The sequence below is a fragment of the Salvelinus fontinalis genome, chromosome 41 (assembly GCF_029448725.1).
Source record: "Salvelinus fontinalis isolate EN_2023a chromosome 41, ASM2944872v1, whole genome shotgun sequence".
In the NCBI taxonomy this organism is placed as follows: domain Eukaryota; kingdom Metazoa; phylum Chordata; class Actinopteri; order Salmoniformes; family Salmonidae; genus Salvelinus; species Salvelinus fontinalis.
Window position 1 is genome coordinate 24,302,246 of NC_074705.1, and position 19,175 is coordinate 24,321,420.

General features: G+C 44.4%; 1 protein-coding gene across 2 annotated transcripts in view; it reads right to left on the minus strand.

Moving 5' to 3' along the window:
* Positions 1 to 525: 525 nt before the first annotated feature.
* Positions 526 to 19,175, minus strand: part of LOC129840632 (serine/threonine-protein kinase 11-interacting protein-like) — a 54,128-nt gene continuing 35,478 nt past the window's right edge. For both annotated transcript variants that reach the window (XM_055908643.1, XM_055908644.1), the window contains exons 23-26: positions 14,333 to 14,417; positions 13,235 to 13,317; positions 9,612 to 9,838; positions 526 to 1,691 (exon numbers count right to left, since the gene is read on the minus strand). In XM_055908643.1, coding sequence (XP_055764618.1) covers positions 1,551 to 1,691; positions 9,612 to 9,838; positions 13,235 to 13,317; positions 14,333 to 14,417 — 536 coding nt within the window. In that variant the 3' untranslated portion in view covers positions 526 to 1,550. The remainder of the gene's footprint in view (positions 1,692 to 9,611; positions 9,839 to 13,234; positions 13,318 to 14,332; positions 14,418 to 19,175) is intronic.

Genomic DNA, 19,175 nt, shown 5'->3' on the forward strand with positions numbered 1-19,175 from the left:
AAATCATTTAACATCTAGAGGGTTTTAAAGTGCGTCCTTCTTTCCTTCCTTCCTTCCTTCCTTCCTTGTGAGCCCTGATATGACAGGAATGGATAGAAAGACTATTAGTGTGATGGTTAAGCCTATAGAACACATGAATCTATTTCAAAGCTTCGTGTAACTTTTCAGAATTTGTATTCCTCCTATGAAAAATGGCACTTGGTGTGTAAATGTTCTTGTATTACACAAAATCTTAGGAATTGTCAAATGTTTCATTGAAGAACCGCAAGGGGGTCTGATGGGGCAGAAAGTGATGATTATTGGTAGTTGTGTGGCCACATGGATGACTGGAGGATTAGCGTGACGACGGGGATGGGGGGGTGCATTGCTGCGGTTGTGGTTGACGTTGGGCTGACCGTGTGAGAACAATGAAAAACCCCTCTGGAACTACATGATTACAGAGGGAAATGTAGCCATTGGAACTTTCTCACTGTGAAAATGAAAGAGTTGGACAAACATGTGGAAATACAGTGTCATAAGAGGATGTATGGTACCACAGATATGCATTTCTATTTAAAGTATAAAAAGCTAGTTTTTTTATCATTGATTTGCTGACGGTAAATAAATTAAGTTACACACATCTGTTTGTCGTCCACTTTTACACATCTTTTCATCAGTCTACATCAAAAATAGTATTCACTTGACATTCGCAATATAGTAAAACTACACTAGAGAGGTATTAGCATAATACTACACATTTAACAGACAGCCACAAACCAACTAACATCTCCCACTTTAAAACAGGTCAGTCCCTTCCCTATCATGCGTATTCTGCACTTTCCCAAGAATACAGAACACAGATACTGTCCCGGTCCATTGCCTTGGCTGCAACTCTTCACTTGGGTTGCCCTTACTTTGGCCTTCAGTTGCCCTTTTCCTTTACATAATCACAGTGCATAGAGACATCAAAAGTCCCTGATTAAAAAGAAAAGAACTAAGAGTTGTCACGTCAGAGGTGTCTGGAGCGGAGCCTCACGGGATGGCTAGACAGCCTTGTGTCGAGCGTGTGATGTCACAACTCACTGCTCCAGTCCCGGGACTCCTGATGAAGTCACAGTCCACTGAGCTTCAGAGGAATGGACTAGCTTCCTTGATAACACACACACACACACACACACACACACACACACAATTACACTCAACTCACATTTTTGCTTACTCCTTTCTCCCTCCTTAACCTGTCCTCACCCCCCTGAAAGAAACACATGATTCCCCCTCCGCCCTTTCACATATTCAAGGTGCATTAGAACGTAGCAGGACTGGCAACACCACAATGCACTCTCCCTGGCTGGCTATACTGGCAGGGTTATAAAATGGACGGGATTCAGATGAGGCGTTAACAGATCAGTGCTTTTGTAAAAGTGACCAAACATCAGGAAATCATAGTTGGCTTCAAACCAGGTAAACATACTGTCCTATTGAGGGACACGTCTGACAGTGAAGAGACAGACAGACCCACAGCCACACTCATGCAGGTGCACACACACAGTTGGAAGGGTGGGTGTTTTCCCTCAGGCTGGTAGGGTGAGGTTGGTGATGGCGAGTTTGACTCCGAACATGTTCTCCCATTGTGTTCTGACCCAGACCAGCAGGCCCTGCACCAGCTCTGCACTGTCAGAGTGCAACGACCACGTCTTCTCCTCCTTCACTATCTGCACAGGAAACACACACAGACACTCATATGCTCAAATTAAATCAAACTTTATTTGCCACATGCGCCGAATACAACAAGTGTAGACTTTACCGTGAAATGCTTACTTACAAGCCCTTTACCAACAGTGCAGTTCAAGAAGAAGAAAATATTTACCAAGTAGACTAAAATAAAAAGGAATAATAAAAAGTAACACAATAACGAGGTTATATACAGGCGGCACCGGTACCGAGTCAGTGTGGAGGTTATATACAGGCGGCACCGTTACCGAGTCAGTGTGCGGGGGTACAGGCTAGTTGAGGTAATCTGTACATGCAGGTGGTGGCGAAGTGACTATGCATAGGTAACAAACAAAACAGCGAGTAGCGGCAGTGTACAAGGGGGAGAGAGGGGGGGTCAATGTAAATTGTCTGGTGGCGATTTTTATGAATTGTTCAGCAGTCTAATGGCTTGGGGGTAGAAGCTGTTGAGGAGCATTTTGGTCCAAGACTTGGCGCTCCGGTACCGCTTGCCGTGCGGTAGCAGAGAAAACAGTCTATAACTTTGGTGACTGGAGTCTCTGACAATTTTCTGGGCTTTCCTCTGACACCACCTATTATATAGGTCCTGGATGGCAGGAAGCTTGGCCCCAGTGATGTTCTGGGCTGTTCGCAATACCCTCTGTAGCACCTTACGGTCAGATGCCAGAGCAGTTGCCATACCAGGCGGTGATGCAACCGGTCAGGACACTCTCAATGGTGCAGCTGTAGAACCTTTTGAGGATCTGGTGACCTATGCCAAATCTTTTCAGTCTCCTAAGGGGAAAAAGTTTGTGTCGTGCCCTCCTCATGACTGTCTTGGTATGTTTAGACCATGATAGTTCATTGGTGCTGTGGACACCAAGAAACTTGAAAAACTCTCGACCCACTCCACTACAGCCCCGTCGATGTTGATCGAGGCATGTTCGGCCCGCCTTTTCCTATAGTCCACGATCAGCTCCTTTGTCTTGCTCACATTGAGAGAGAGGTTGTTGTCCTGGCACCACACTACCAGTTCTCTGACCTCCTCCCTATAGGCCGTCTCATCGTTGTCAGTGATCAGGCCTAGCACTGTTGTGTCGTCAGCAAACATAATGATGGTGTTGGAGTCGTGTTTGGCCACGCAGTCGTGGGTGAACAGGGAATACAGGAGGGGACTAAGTACACACCCCTGAGGGGCCCCAGTGGTAAGGATCAGCGTGGCTGACGTGTTGTTTTCCTACTCTTACCACCTGGGGGCGGCCCGTCAGGAAGTCTAGGATCCAGTTGCAGAGGGAGGTGTTTAGTCCCAGGGTCCTTAGCTTAGTGATGAGCTTCGTGGGCACTATGGTGTTGAACACTGAGCTGTAGTCAACGAACAGCACTCACATCGGTGTTCCTTTTGTCCAGGTGGGAAAGGCCAGTGTGGAGTGCGATTGAGATTGCGTCATCTGTGGATCTGTTGGGGTGGTATGCGAATTGGAGTGGGTCTAGGGTGTCCGGGAGGATGCTGTTGATGTTAGCGATGACCAGCCTTTCAAGGCTACCGACGTGAGTGCCACGGGGCGGTAATCATTTATCAAATCAAATGTTTTATTTGTCACATACACATGGTTAGCATATGTTAATGCGAGTGTAGCGAAATGCTTGTGCTTCTAGTTCCGACAATGCAGTAATAACCAACGAGTAATCTAACCTAACAATTCCATAACTACTACCTTATACACACAAGTGTAAAGGGATAAAGAATATGTACATAAAGATATATGAATGAGTGATGGTACAGAGAGGCATAGGCAAGATGCAGTAGATGGTATCGAGTACAGTATATACATATGAGATGAGTAATGTAGGGTATGTAAACATAAAAGTGCATAGTTTAAAGTGGCTAGTGATTACATAAAGATGGCAAGATGCAGTAGATGATAATTTAATGTATATGTATATACTGTACTCTAAGTGGCATTGTTTAAAGTGGCTAGTGATAAATGTTTGATAGATTTCCATAAATTTCCATTATTAAAGTGAGCTGGAGTTGAGTCAGTATGTTGGCAGCAGCCACTCAATGTTAGTGGTGGCTGTTTAACAGTCTGATGGCCTTGAGATAGAAGCTGTTTTTCAGTCTCTCGGTCCCTGCTTTGATGCACCTGTACTGACCTCGCCTTCTGGATGATAGCGGGGTGAACAGGTAGTGGCTCGGGTGGTTGTTGTCCTTGATGATCTTTATGGCCTTCCTGTGATATCGAGTGGTGTCCTGGAGGGCAGGTAGTTTGCCCCCGGTGATGCGTTGTGCAGACCTCACTACCCTCTGGAGAGCCTTACGGTTGTGGGCGGAGCAGTTGCCGTACCAGGCGGTGATACAGCCCGTCAGGATGCTCTCGATTGTGCATCTGTAGAAGTTTGTGAGTGCTTTTGGTGACAAGCCGAATTTCTTCAGCCTCCTGAGAATGCTGTGCCTTCTTCACAACGCTATCTGTGTGGGTGGACCAATTCAGTTTGTCCGTGATGTGTAAGCCGAGGAACTTAAAACTTACTACCCTCTCCACTACTGTCCCGCCGATGTGGATAGAGGGGTGCTCCCTCTGCTGTTTCCTGAAGTCCACAATCATCTCCTTTGTTTTGTTGACGTTGAGTGTGAGGTTATTTTCCTGACACCACACTCCGAGGGCCCTCACCTCCTCCCTGTAGGCCGTCTCGTCGTTGTTGGTAATCAAGCCTACCACTGTAGTGTCGTCCGCAAACTTGATGATTGAGTTGGAGGCGTGCATGGTCACGCAGTGGTGGGTGAACAGGGAGTACAGGATAGGGCTCAGAACGCACCCTTGTGGGGCCCCAGTGTTGAGGATCAACGGGGTGGAGATGTTGTTACCTACCCTCACCACCTGGGGGCAGCCTGTCAGGAAGTCCAGTACCCAGTTTTACAGGGCGGGGTCGAGACCCAGGGTCTCGAGCTTGATGAGAAGTTTGGAGGGTACTATGGTGTTAACTGCAGAGCTGTAGTCGATGAACAGCACTCTCACATAGGTATTCCTCTTGTCCAAATGGGTTAGGGCAGTGTGCAGTGTGGTTGCGATTGCGTCATCTGTGGACCTATTGGGGCGGTAAGCAAATTGGAGTGGGTCTAGGGTGGAGGTGATATGGTCCTTGACTAGTCTCTCAAAGCACTTCATGATGACAGAAGTGAGTGCTACGGGGCGATAGTCGTTTAGCTTAGTTACCTTAGCTTTCTTGGGAACAGGAACAATGGTGGCCCTCTTGAAGCATGTGGGAACAGCAGACTGGGATAAGGATTGATTGAATATGTCCGTAAACACACCAGCCAGCTGGTCTGCGCATGCTCTGAGGATGCGGCTGGGGATGCCGTCTAGGCCTGCAGCCTTGCAAGGGTTAACACGTTTAAATGTTTTACTCACGTCGGCTGCAGTGAAGGAGAGTCCGCAGGTTTTGGTAGCGGGTCGTGTCAGTGGCACTGTATTGTCCTCAAAGCGAGCAAAGAAGTTATTTTGTCTGTCTGGGAGCAAGACATCCTGGTCCGCGACGGGGCTGGTTTTCTTTTTGTAATCCGTGATTGACTGTAGACCCTGCCACATACCTCTTGTGTCTGAGCCGTTGAATTGCAACTCTACTTTGTCTCTATACTGACGCTTAGCTTGTTTGATTGCCTTGCGGAGGGAATAGCTACACTGTTTGTATTCGGTCATGTTTCCGGTCACCTTGCCCTGGTTAGAAGCAGTGGTTCGTGCTTTCAGTTTCGCACGAATGCTGCCATCAATCCACGGTTTCTGGTTTGGGAATGTTTTAATAGTTGCTGTGGGTACGACATCGCCGATGCACTTTCTAATGAACTCGCTCACCGAATCAGCGTATTCGTCAATGTTGTTTTTGGACGCAATGCGGAACATATCCCAATCCACGTGATCGAAGCAGTCTTGAAGCGTGGAATCAGATTGGTCGGACCAGCGCTGAACAGAACTGAGCGCGGGAGCTTCTTGTTTTAGTTTCTGTCTGTAGGCTGGAAGCAACAAAATGGAGTCGTGGTCAGCTTTTCCGAAAGGAGGGCTGGGGAGGGCCTTATATATGCGTTGCGGAAGTTAAAATAACAATGATCCAGGGTTTTACCAGCCTGGTTGTGCAATCGATTTGCTGATAGAATTTAGGGAGTCTTGTTTTCAGATTAGCCTTTTTAAAATCCGCAGCGACAATGAATGCAGCCTCAGGATACGTGGTTTCCAGTTTACATAGAGTCAAATAAAGTTTGTTCAGGGCCATCGATGTGTCTGCTTGGGGGGGGGGGGGGGGGGGGGGATATGTACGGCTGTGATTATAATCGAAGAGAATTCCCTTGGTAGATAATGTGGTCGACATTTGATTGTGAAGAATTCTAAGTCAGGTGAACAGAAGGACTTGAGTTTCTGTATGTTGTTATGACCACACCACGTCTCGTTAATCATAAGGCATACCCGCCCCTCTTCTTACCAAAAAGATGCTTGTTTCTGTCGGCGCGATGCGTGAAGAAACCAGCTGGCTGCACCGACTCCGGTAGCATCTCTCGAGTGAGTCATGTTTCCGTGAAGCAAAGAACGTTACAATCTCTGGAAGGCAACCCTTGCTCGGATTTCATCAACCTCGTTGTCAAGAGACTGGACATTGGCGAGTAGTATGCTAGGGAGTGGTGCGCGATGTGCCTGTCTCCGGAGCCTGACCAGAAGACTGCTTCGTTTGCCCCTTTTACGGCGACGTTGTTTAGGTTCGCCGGCTGGGATCAGATCCATTGTCCTGGGTGGAAGGCAAAACACAGGATCCGCTTCGGGAAAGTCATATTCCTGGTCGTAATGATGGTGAGTTGACGTTACTCAGTAGTTCCTCACGACTGTATGTAATGAAACCTAAGATTAGGCAGGTTACCTTCGCTTCCTTGGGTACAGGGACTATGGTGGTCTGCTTGAAACATGTATATGCATACACACACACACCTATATCATGTGGTTTGGTACACGGCAAAGAATGAGTTGCTGGCAATTTAAATTTTTGGGAAGTGATGGAACAATGCTTGAAAGTATTGATTGTTTGAAATATCTGGGTTTGAGGATAGATTCTGAATGATCTTTTGGACAGAATATAGATTATATTAGAAAAACAACTAACTATAAGCCTGGGTTACAATAGAGTTGTTTTACTGTATCCATTAGAAAGACCCTAGCTGCTTCCTGTCCTAGACTAAAGTGACATCTTTCAAATCACAACCAAGAACTTACTTTGAGAATTCTATGTCATAATATTTGCGGATTCATTCTTGTACACTGCTCAAAAAAATAAAGGGAACAATTAAACAACACAATGTAACTCCAAGTCAATCACACTTCTGTGAAATCAAACTGTCCACTTTGGAAGCAACACTGATAGACAATAAATTTCACATGCTGTTGTGCAAATGGAATAGACAAAAGGTGGAAATTATAGGCAATTAGCAAGTCACCCCCAATAAAGGAGTGGTTCTGCAGGTGGTGACCACAGACCACTTCTCAGTTCCTATGCTTCCTGGCTGATGTTTTGGTCACTTTTGAATGCTGGCGGTGCTTTCACTCTAGTGGTAGCATGAGACGGAGTCTACAACTCACACAAGTGGCTCAGGTAGTGCAGCTCATCCAGGATGGCACATCAATGCGAGCTGTGGCAAGAAGGTTTGCTGTGTCTGTCAGTGTAGTGTCCAGAGCATGGAGGCGCTACCAGGAGACAGGCCAGTACATCAGGAGACGTGGAGGAGGCCGTAGGAGGGCAACAACCCAACAGCAGGACCGCTACCTCCGCCTTTGTGCAAGGAGGAGCACTGCTAGAGCCCTGCAAAATGACCTCCAGCAGGCCACAAATGTGCATGTGTCAGCATATGGTCTCACAAGGGGTCTGAGGATCTCATCTCGGTACCTAATGGCAGTCAGGCTACCTCTGGCGAGCATATGGAGGGCTGTGCGGCCCCACAAAGAAATGACACCCCACACCATGACTGTCTATTTTGTCTATTCCATTTGCACAACAGCATGTGAAATTTATTGTCAATCAGTGTTGCTTCCTAAGTGGACAGTTTGATTTCACAGAAGTGTGATTGACTTGGAGTTACATTGTGTTGTTGAAGTGTTCCCTTTATTTTTTTGAGCAGTGTTTATATCATTATAAGACATCATTGCACAATGTCTGAATCACTAAATGGACTGTCCCTCCCAAACAGAAAACAACTGCATTAGAACCAATTTCTTTTTAAATGGAGCAACTTAAAACATGTTTTGTCGTGTTGTGTATATTTATTAAAAGGAACACCCATATGACAAATCATTTACCTATCGAAATCAGGACATTAAAAATCACACATTGAATTTAAGAAAGACCTTTTTCAAATGTTAAGATCAAACTGTTTTTTTACTAATAGAAACATCACCATGTGACGACATTTGTAAATATGTACACTAAAAACACCTACTCATTCAAGGGTTTTTCTTTATTTTTTACTATTTTCTAAATTGTAGAATAATAGTGAAGACTCAAAACTATGAAATAACACATGTGGAATCATGTAGTAACCAAAAAAGTGTTAAACAAATCTAAATATATTTTACATTTGAATTTCTTTAAAGCAGCCACCCTTTGCGTGAATCAGGCCTTCATGGTTGATTCGCTGCAAAGAAACCACCACTAAAGGACAGCAATAATAAGAAACACGAGCAATGGACATTAGACCGGTGGAAATCTTTCCTTCAGTCTGATGAGCCCAAATTTAAGATTTTTGGTTCCAACCGCCGTGTCTTTGTGAGACGCAGAGTAGGTGAAGGGTTGATCTCGGCGTGTGTGGTTCCCACCGCGAAACATGGAGGAGGAGGTGTGATGGTGCTTTGCAGGTAATACTGTTGGTGATTTTAGAATTCAAGGCACATTTAACCAGCATGGCTAGCACAGCAATACGCCATCCCATCTGGTTTGAGCTTAGTGGGACTATTATTTGTTTTTCACCAGGACAATGACCCAACACACCTCCAGGCTGTGTACGGGCTATTTGACCAAGAAGGAGAGTGATGGAGATCTGCATCAGATGACCTGGCCTCCACAATCACCCAACAACGCAATTGAGATGGTTTGGGATAAGTTGAAAAGCAGCCAACAAGTGCTCAGCATATGTGGGAACTCCTTCAAGACTGTTGGAAAAGCATTCCAGGTGAAGCTGGTTGAGAGAATGCCAAGAGTGTGCAAAGCTGTCATCAAGGAAATGGGTAGCTACTTTGAAGAATCTCAAATATAAAATATATTTTGATTTGTTTAACACTTTTTTGGTTAATACATGATTCCATATGTGTTATTCATAGTTTTGAAATACAATGGAGAAAATAGTAAAAATAAAGAAACCTTTGAATGAGTAGGTGTGTCCAAACTTTTGACTGGTACTGTACATATTACCTCGACTAACCTGTACCCCCGCACATTGACACGGTACCGAAACCCCCTGTATATAGCCTTGTTATTGTTATTTTATAGTGTTGTACATTTTCTTTTTTTACTTTAGTTTATTTAGTAAATATTTTCTTAACTCTTATTTTTATCATAACTGCCTTGTTGTTTAAGGGCTTGTAAGTAAGCATTTCACGGTTGGATTTGGCGCATGTGACAAATAAAATTAGATTTCATTGTTATTAGACAGTAGTTGCCACATTCTTCTTCTAAGTATTGTTTATTTGTTAGTTGTTTTCATCTGGACACTCTTGAAAACAGGATGATGCATCTCAAGAGATTTCATCCTGAAAAATGTCTTAATAAAACATACAAACGTGTGCCCAGTTTTGCTCATGATAGCATTTAGCTTATCCAGCTTACCCTTGAGAACTTGGAAGAAGTCCTTCTTAATTTAAGATCAATCACATGTCTCTTTCCTCCCTCAGTCTCACCTCATCATAAAGCTTGATGTCCATTCTGCATGGGTCAGACGACCATAAATGGACAGAGCTGACACAGCTGATTGGCTGGGTCTCCTGAACAGTGACCCGCCCACTGCAGGGTTCCCCGTTCTCATTGGCTGATGGGAGGGGCAAGCTCTTGCTCCATTGGTGGTCTTCGTTGAGCAGGTACAGGGTTTCCCGGGTGGCCAGCACTGTCAGAGGGGTCACACTGTCTTCTGGCAGAGAGAACAAATACAACACACAGAAAATATGCATTTGGATAAATGTTTAAACCCCCTCCCCCCTATACAGATTATAATCATATACTTGCATCTAAATAGTTTGGCTTGTATTGAATTTATCTAACCGGGGGCCTCATGGCACGTCTCAAAGTGTTTTACCGTCTGGTTAACAGACACAGGGAGAGCCATATCAGTGGGACGTCGGTACTGTGGTGAGATAAGACAAAGAGCTCTCATCTCCCCAGCACCCCCACTGGGAAACAGCTGCCCCTCTCTCCCCCTCTCCTCTTCTTCATCTCCTCCTCTCTGCAACACTGGATCTGACTCTCGCAACACTGGATCTGACTCAACTTTATTTGTATTTTTTTGTATCACCAGGTAGGCCAGTTGAGAACAAGTTCTTATTTACAACTGCGACCTGGCCAAGATAAAGTAAAGCAGTGTGACAAAAACAACACAGAGTTGCACATGGGATAAACAATCATACAGTCAATAACACAATGGAAAAGTCTATATACAGTGTGTGCAAATGAAGTAAGATTAGTAAATGGGGCTTACCCAAGAAGACTCAAGGCTGTAATCACAGCCAAAGGTGCTTCAACAAAGTACAGAGTAAAGGATCTGGACACTAATGTAAATGTGATAGAAAAATCTGTATACAGCGTGTGCAAATGAAGTTAGGAGGGAAGGCAATAAATAGGCCAATAGTGGCGAAGTAATTACAATTTAGCAATTTACACTGGAGTGATATATGTGCAGATGAGGATGTGCAAGTAGAAATACTGGTGTGCAAAAGAGCAGAAAAACAAAAACAAATATGGGGATGAGGTAGGTAGTTGGTTGGATGGGCTATTTACAGATGGGCTGTGTACCGCTGCAGCGATCGGTAAGCTGCTCTGACAACTGACGCTTACAGTTAGACTACAGTGATCTCCTACAGGGAGAGAGAGTCATGCAACACTGGGTCTGACTAGACTACAGTGATCTCCTATAGGGAAAGACAGTGGGAGGACTATGTAGGGAGTGATATACGTAATAGTCCTCCCTCATTCTCCCCACACCAGTCCACTGAAGTCCAGGGATATAAGGTGGCTGGACTCAAATGGTTGGACACCTTCCTATGTCAATGGATATATTACCTATTCAATTCCTCCAGATGTTTAAACCCAGTTTAAAACCCTTCGATTCCTCAATGCTCCTGATATTTAAACCCTTCTATTCCTCTAACCTCCTGGTGTTTAAACCCAGTTTAAAACCCTTCTATTCCTCAATGCTCCTGATATTTAAACCCTTCTATTCCTCTAACCTCCTGGTGTTTAAACCCAGTTTAAAACCCTTCGATTCCTCAATGCTCCTGATATTTAAACCCTTCTATTCCTCTAACCTCCTGGTGTTTAAACCCAGTTTAAAACGAATCCTCCATCCTCCTGATGTTTAAACCCAGTTTAAAACTCTTCAGCAGAGGCAGGTCAGTGCATGTTATAATTATAGTAGTTAACATTCTTTTCACCATTCAACATTCTTTTTCATAGCCTGCAGCCATGCTTGGCTACAGATGCAAAGTCTGCACCCACAGGCTGGGAGAGACTCACAGATACACTCAATTACACAGAGAAACATTAACATTTACGAATTGCACGCACATACATACACTAAACAAAAATATAAATTCAAAATGAAAACAATTTCAACAATTTTACTGAGTTACAGTTCATATAAGGAAATCAGTCAATTGAAATAAATTCATTAGGCCCTAATCTATGGATTTCACATGACTGAGCAGGGGCGCAGCCATGTGTGGGCCTGGAAGGGCATAGGCCCACCCACTGGGGAGCCAGGCCCACCCACTGAATGGCTTTATTACAGACAGAAATAGTCCTCAGTTTCATCAGCTGTCTGGGTGGCTGGTCTCAGACGATCCCCAGGTGAAGAAGCCAGATGTGGAGGTCCTGGGCTGGCATCGTTACACGTGGTCTGCGGTTGTGAGGCCGGTTGGACGTACTGCCAAATTCTCTAAAACGATGTTGGAGGCGGTTTATGGTACAAAAATTAACATTCAATTCTCCTGCAACAGCTCTGGTGGTCATTCCTGCAGCAAGCATGCCAGTTGCACGCTCCCTCAAAACATGAGACATCTATGGCATTGTGTTGTGTGACAAAACTGAAAATATTTAGAAGTAGCCTTTTATTGTCCCCAGCACAAGTTGCACATGTGTAATGAGCATGCTACTTCTTAGGGCTAGGCGTCCCGCTAGCGGGACAACTTCCGGTGAAACTGGAGGGCACGCAATTCAAATAAATAATCATACAAATTATTGATATTAAACATTTAGGTACATACAAGTGTCTTATATTGGTTGAAAGCTTAAATTCTTGTTCATCTAACGGCACAGTCCAATTTACAGTAGCCATTACAGCGAAAGCATGCCATGCGATTGTTTGAGGAAGGCACCCCACATCAAAATATTTTTCCACCGGCACAGGTTTCATAAATTCACAAATAGCGATTAAATATTCACTTACTTTCTGAAAATCTTCCTCTGATTTGTCATCCAAAGGGTCCCAGCTATAACATGTAGTGTTGTTTTGTTAGATAAAATCCTTCTTTATATCCCAAAAAGTCTGTTTAGTTGGCGCCATCGATTTGAGTAATCCACTCATTCAACATGCAGAGAAAGGAATCCGAAAATCTCAAAATGCATTTCTATTTACTCCTCAGATACCCTAAAATATAATCAAACTAAAATATTTCTTACGGAAAGAAGTATGTTCAATAGGAAACTGATTTTAGCAGGTGCGTCTCGTCTTCTTGGCGCCCGCAAACACGAATTTCCAAGACTGTGTCCCTGTACTGAAACTGTTATTTCTTATTCGATTTGGAAGTTACAAGCCTGAAACCTTGAACATAGACTGCTGACACCATGTGGAAGCCATAGGAATTGCATCCTAGGAGCTAGAACTGAGCATAGTCTATCAAACCCAAAAAATTCTGGTTGTTTTTTCTCATACCATATCTATTGTGTTATATTCTTCTACATTATTTTAAAATTTCTACAAACTTCTAAGTATTTTCTTTCCAATGGTACCAATTATATGCATATCCTGGCTTTAGGGCCTGAGCAACAGGCAGTTTACTTTGGGCATGTCATTCAGGCGGAAACTGAGAAAAAAGGGGCCTATCAGGTAGATGGATTATCTTGGCAAATGATAAATGCTCACTAACAGGGATGTAAACAAATTTGTGCACAAAATGAGAGAAATAATATTTTTGTGCATATGGAAAATGTCTGGGTTCTTTTTTTTTTTCATCTCATGAAACATGGGACCAACACTTCACATGTTGTATTTATATTTTTGTTCAGTATACATACACACACACTTCTAATGTACCTTGATGTAGAAAGGACAGGAGGTAGAAGAACTGTAGCTGGCCATCCTCCACATCAGTCTGCATGTCTTCACACACTAGGGGCCTGGGGAGACACAGAGGAAAGGCTTACATAAGAGACAACCAGGTTAATATTCACAACATCACGTTGTACATTAGGCCCATACACCACATCAGACTCTGAATCTAAGTGCTTTTGAGACGGAGCAGATCTCAAAAGTGTGGAGATATGCCTATTTTTCCTGATTCATATCTGTATCACAGACACATAAAGACAACTTTGGTCTATGGTTTCAAAATGGCCTCCTGGGTGAGTTTGTTTTCGAAAGTGAGCAGACAGAGGTAATACTAATTCTGTGTAGTATTTTGTGGTTTCTAAAGTGACCATGTTAACAGTTATTCCAACTATATCCACGATAGTGTGATTATAAAAGCTACACAGAAATGGTAGGCATGATAAACAATTAAAACAGTCCTGAGTCATCCTACGGTCTTGTTCAAACAGTGAGTCTGTTCCCTGAGTAGCTGTGGTTTTCAGCTATACAAAAAAGAAGGGCCGTATAATAACTAACTGAGCCATGAATTATCTCAGTGAATGTACAGCGTGTTCCATCATTACCACAGAAACAAGGGAAGGGTGGATGGTAAATCCATATACTAAAAATGGTTTCCTTTCCCATCTGCTAGTCCTCACTTTCCAGTCCTTTCAGGTGAGCAAGGATACAAGAAAATCATAGGGGAGGAAGCCACTTCACAGTATTGAGATGAAGCCCCTAAGGACATGACACTGCAGGATCAGCTCTCTAGTTAAAAGGTAATGCATCGTTAGCACTTTCTTAGCATCTTGAGGCCAACACATGTAAGACATTAGTATGTGGTTTAGCCACTAATTTAGAGCCCTATTTTCGACAATGTGGAGGTTTAGTAACACCAGACAGAAGTTACCACAGCCTTGTCAGTGTCACAGTGGGGTTAAGAGACAGATGGGCCTATGGCTTGGCTCAATACCATCGAGTGGAGATGGTGAGGATATGACAACATATCCAGGACACATGCAAGTCATTCATGGCAATTATAACATAAATCTGGGCAGTTTGTACCAGAGATGATGCTGTGGGTTGAGCCTGGTGGTGGAGATAGACTTAAGCTTGCTGTCCGACTTGGAAGCCAACTCACGCACCACTCCTGAGGGAGAGATAGAGTGGAGGAAGGGGAAAAAGAATAAGAGATACGAATTAAGTTTAGTGATGCGTCCCTATCAATGGTTCTCTCAAATCTATTTAAAGTGATACTTTGGGATTTTAGCAATGAAGTCAGATGAACTCGTGGATATTATTTTTATATCTCTGCGTGCAGTTTGAAGGAAGTTGCTAACTGGCGTTAGCACAATGACTGGAAGTAGCATGCTAGCAGATATCCATAGACTTCCAGTCATTGCGCTAACATTAGTTAGCATATGCTCGTGAAACTAACTCTAACTTCCTTCATACTGGACACAGAGACATGTCAATGGTATAGACAAGTTCATCTGACTCTGGAGAAGTTGCCAAAAATCCAAAGTATCCCTTTAAATAGACTTAATTCATGTTTTATGGTTTTTCCATGCGGTGTATTGGAACATCAGCACAATTAATTTCAATGAACTGAGACGATAAATGTGTTGATTGATTGAAAGTAAAATCAGAGCTTACACAGACAGAACACCTCACTTCGAACTCTACACTGTATGTAACCGTATATAACCTACGGGAAAATCACACAGGACACGGGTTGGGTCTACACCTGCAGCCCAATTCTGATCTTTTTTCCCATTAATTGGTATTCTGACCAATCAGATCAGCTCTGAAAATGATCTGATGTGATTGGTCAAAAGAACAATTGTGCAGCCGTCTTCATCGACCTGGCCAAGGCTTTCGACTGTCAATCACCGTATTCTTATCGGCACACTCAACAGCCTTGGTTTCTCGAATGACTGGCTCGCCTGGTTTACCAACTACTTCTCAGATAGAGTTCAGTGTGTCAAATCTGAGGGCCTGTTGTCCGGACCTCTGGCATTCTCTATGGGGGTGCCACAGGGTTCAACTCTGGGGCCGACTCTTTTCTCTGTATATATCAGTGCTGTCACTCTTGCTGCGGGTGATTATGTGATCTACCTCTACGCAGACAACACCATTTTGTATACATCTGTCCCTTCTTTGGACACTTAACTAACCTCCAAACGAGCTTCAACGCCATACAACACTCCTTCCGTGGCCTCCAACTGCTCTTAAATACTAGTAAAACGAAATGCATGCTCTTCAACCGATCGCTGCCCACACCCTCCCCTGCCTGACTAGCATCACTACTCTGACTTAGAATATGTGGACAACTATAAATACCTAGGTGTCTGGTTAGACTGTAAACTCTCCTTCCAGACTCACATTAAGCATCTCCAATCCAAAATTAAATCTAGAATCAGCTTCCTATTTCGCAACAAAGCATCCTTCACTCATGCTGCCAAACATACCCTCGTAAAACGGACTATCCTACCGATCATTGACTTCGGCGATGTCATTTACAAAATAGCCTCCAACACTCTATTCAGCAAACTGGATGCAGTCTATCACAGTGCTATCTGTTTTGTCACCAATGCCTCATATACTACCCTCCACATATATCACTCCAGTGTAAATTGCTAAATTGTAATTACTTCGCCACTATTGGCCTATTTATTGCCTTACCACCTTACTTCATTTGCACACACTGTATACAGATTTTTCTATTGTGTTATTGACTGTACGTTTGTTTATCCCATGTGTAACTCTGCGTTGTTGTTTTTGTCACACTGCTTTGCTTTATCTTGGCCAGGTCGCAGTTGTAAATGAGAACTTGTTCTCAACTGGCCTACCTGGTTAAATAATGGTGAAATATAAAAAAATGTTTTAAAAAATGAAAGAGAGATCAGAATTGGGCTGCCTGTGTAAACACAGCCAGAGAGTAAGAGAGTCACACCCAAGGGTATCTTACTGGAAACTTTTAAAGAATGTTGGTATCTTTCAAGGATTTGATGTACTCCATCACAATACATCTAGTGGTCCTTTAAGGTCCTTCAGATTTGACAGGTGTCTAATAATCGCTGGCCCTCTGTGTGGCCTTGTCACATGTAAAATATATCAACTCATTTAACAAGATGATTTTCACTAAAATAATTGAATGACAAAGCTATAAACATTATCTTAAATATAACCATAAACTTAGTGAATACCATTGTTTAATGAGGATTTCAGCATGAAATATATTTTATATATTATTTGACATATTTTACACACTTATTTGACTATGTATTTGTTGCCAATGTCTCAGCGTCAAACTGGTGGCAGCTGTGAAAAAAGTAAATAGTTGGAAGAGTTAACTGAAAATAATGCCATTGTTGATTAGATCCTTTTTTCATTAATTAGGCTATTTTCTCTTGAACCATATGGTCTATCTACTAGAAACTGTTTTTTATATAAAAAATGAATACTATATGATTATTATTATTTTTTTTTTTACAATTATTCAAGTATAAATTACCAAGGTTACAATAGATTGCCATAGGTTCTGTTAAATTAGCAAAATGACTGAAGATTGCGGTAACTTTGGTAAGCATTCGGTAGCTCTGCAGCCCACGGGACAATAGACAGAGCTAATGTTAGACTATTACAGTCTGTGGTGGGTTAGGACTAGAAAGAAGACAGGTCTATGATTTCAGATCTACAATGACATCTCCATGGAAGCAGGTGAAAAACACAGGTTGGAAAAGGTACAGGAGTACAATGTGCTAGGTCACACTCACAGCGACAAAATACTTCCCTGTGAAAGTGGTAACAATAGGGGAACACAGAGCCACAGGCAAATGCCAAGGTTAAATATGTGGAATTGAAAGGGAAGTTGAGTTAAAAAGGGAGACACACTGAAAAGAGTGAAACAACAAATATGAAGAAAAACAGAGTAGGAACACCCTGCCCCTATCAATTTACAAGTTCAACAACAACAGGGACGAGAAATAAAGACATTGTGTGGCACCAGTGGCCTATTCTGGCTCCCAATGCCTGTATAAGATTCAACCTCAATTCCTTTGCCATTGTTTCTTTCCCTTTCTTCCCGGAGGAAACTGATCTGCCACACTAACGTTGCAGACCAGGAGGAACATCTAAAGTGAAGCCTACAGGACGAAGCATGGTGCTGGATTAAAAGGACAACCATTAAAGGGACGATATTGTTGTCCCTCTTTGAGCTCCCCTTTAACCGCTTATCGTCTGGTGGGTTCTAGTGAACCAATAGGAGACCACACACACACACCTCTATTCAGGACATTATTCAAGGTGAAGCAATGCAGAGATTTGGCCTCTAAACTCAATAACACTAAATTCCTTTTGGAGCAAAGGACAAGGTGGAGCATGCAGAACAGAACAAGGTGGGACAGGACAGGACAAGGTGGGACAGGACAGGACAGGACAAGGTGGGACAAGGTGGGACAGGACAAGGTGGAGCATGCAGGACAGGACAAGGTGGAGCATGCAGGACAGGACAAGGTGGGACAGGACAAGGTGGGACAGGACAGGACAAGGTGGGACAGGACAGGACAAGGTGGAGCATGCAGGACAGGACAAGGTAGGACAGGACAAGGTGGGACAGGACAGGACAAGGTGGGACAGGACAGGACAAGGTGGAGCATGCAGGACAGAACAAGGTGGGACAGGACAGGACAAGGTGGGACAGGACAGGACAGGACAAGGTGGGACAAGGTGGGACAGGACAAGGTGGAGCATGCAGGACAGGACAAGGTGGAGCATGCAGGACAGGACAAGGTGGGACAGGACAAGGTGGGACAGGACAGGACAAGGTGGGACAGGACAGGACAAGGTGGGACAGGACAGGACAAGGTGGAGCATGCAGGACAGGACAAGGTAGGACAGGACAAGGTGGGACAGGACAGGACAAGGTGGGACAGGACAGGATAAGGTGGGACAGGACAGGACAAGGTGGGACAGGACAAGGTGGAACAGGACAAGACAAGGTGGGACAGGACAGGGTGGGACAGGACAGGACAAGGTGGGACAGGACAAGGTGGGACAGGACAGGACAAGATGGAACAGGACAAGGTGGGACAGGACATGACAAGGTGGGACAGGACAGGACAAGGTGGGACAGGACAAGGTGGGACAGGACAGGACAAGGTGGGACAGGACAGGACAAGGTGGAGCATGCAGGACAAGGTGGAGCATGCAGGACAGGACAAGGTAGGACAGGACAAGGTGGGACAGGACAGGACAAGGTGGGACAGGACAGGATAAGGTGGGACAGGACAGGACAAGGTGGGACAGGACAAGGTGGAACAGGACAAGACAAGGTGGGACAGGACAGGGTGGGACAGGACAGGACAAGGTGGGACAGGACAAGGTGGGACAGGACAGGACAAGATGGAACAGGACAAGGTGGGACAGGACATGACAAGGTGGGACAGGACAGGACAAGGTGGGACAGGACAAGGTGGAACAGGACAGGACAAGGTGGGACAGGACAGGACAAGGTGGGACAGGACAAGGTGGGACAGGACAGGACAAGGTGGGACAGGACAGGACAAGGTGGGACAGGACAGGACAAGGTAGGACAGGACAAGGTGGGACAGGACAGGACAAGGTGGGACAGGACAAGGTGGAACAGGACAAGGTGGAACAGGACAGGACAAGGTGGGACAGGACAGGACAAGGTGGGACAGGACAGGACAAGGTGGGACAGGACAGGGTGGGACAGGACAGGACAAGGTGGGACAGGACAGGGTGGGACAGGACAGGACAAGGTGGGACAGGACAAGGTGGGACAGGACAGGGCAAGGTGGGACAGGACAGGTCAAGATGGAACAGGACAAGGTGGGACAGGACATGACAAGGTGGGACAGGACAGGACAAGGTGGGACAGGAC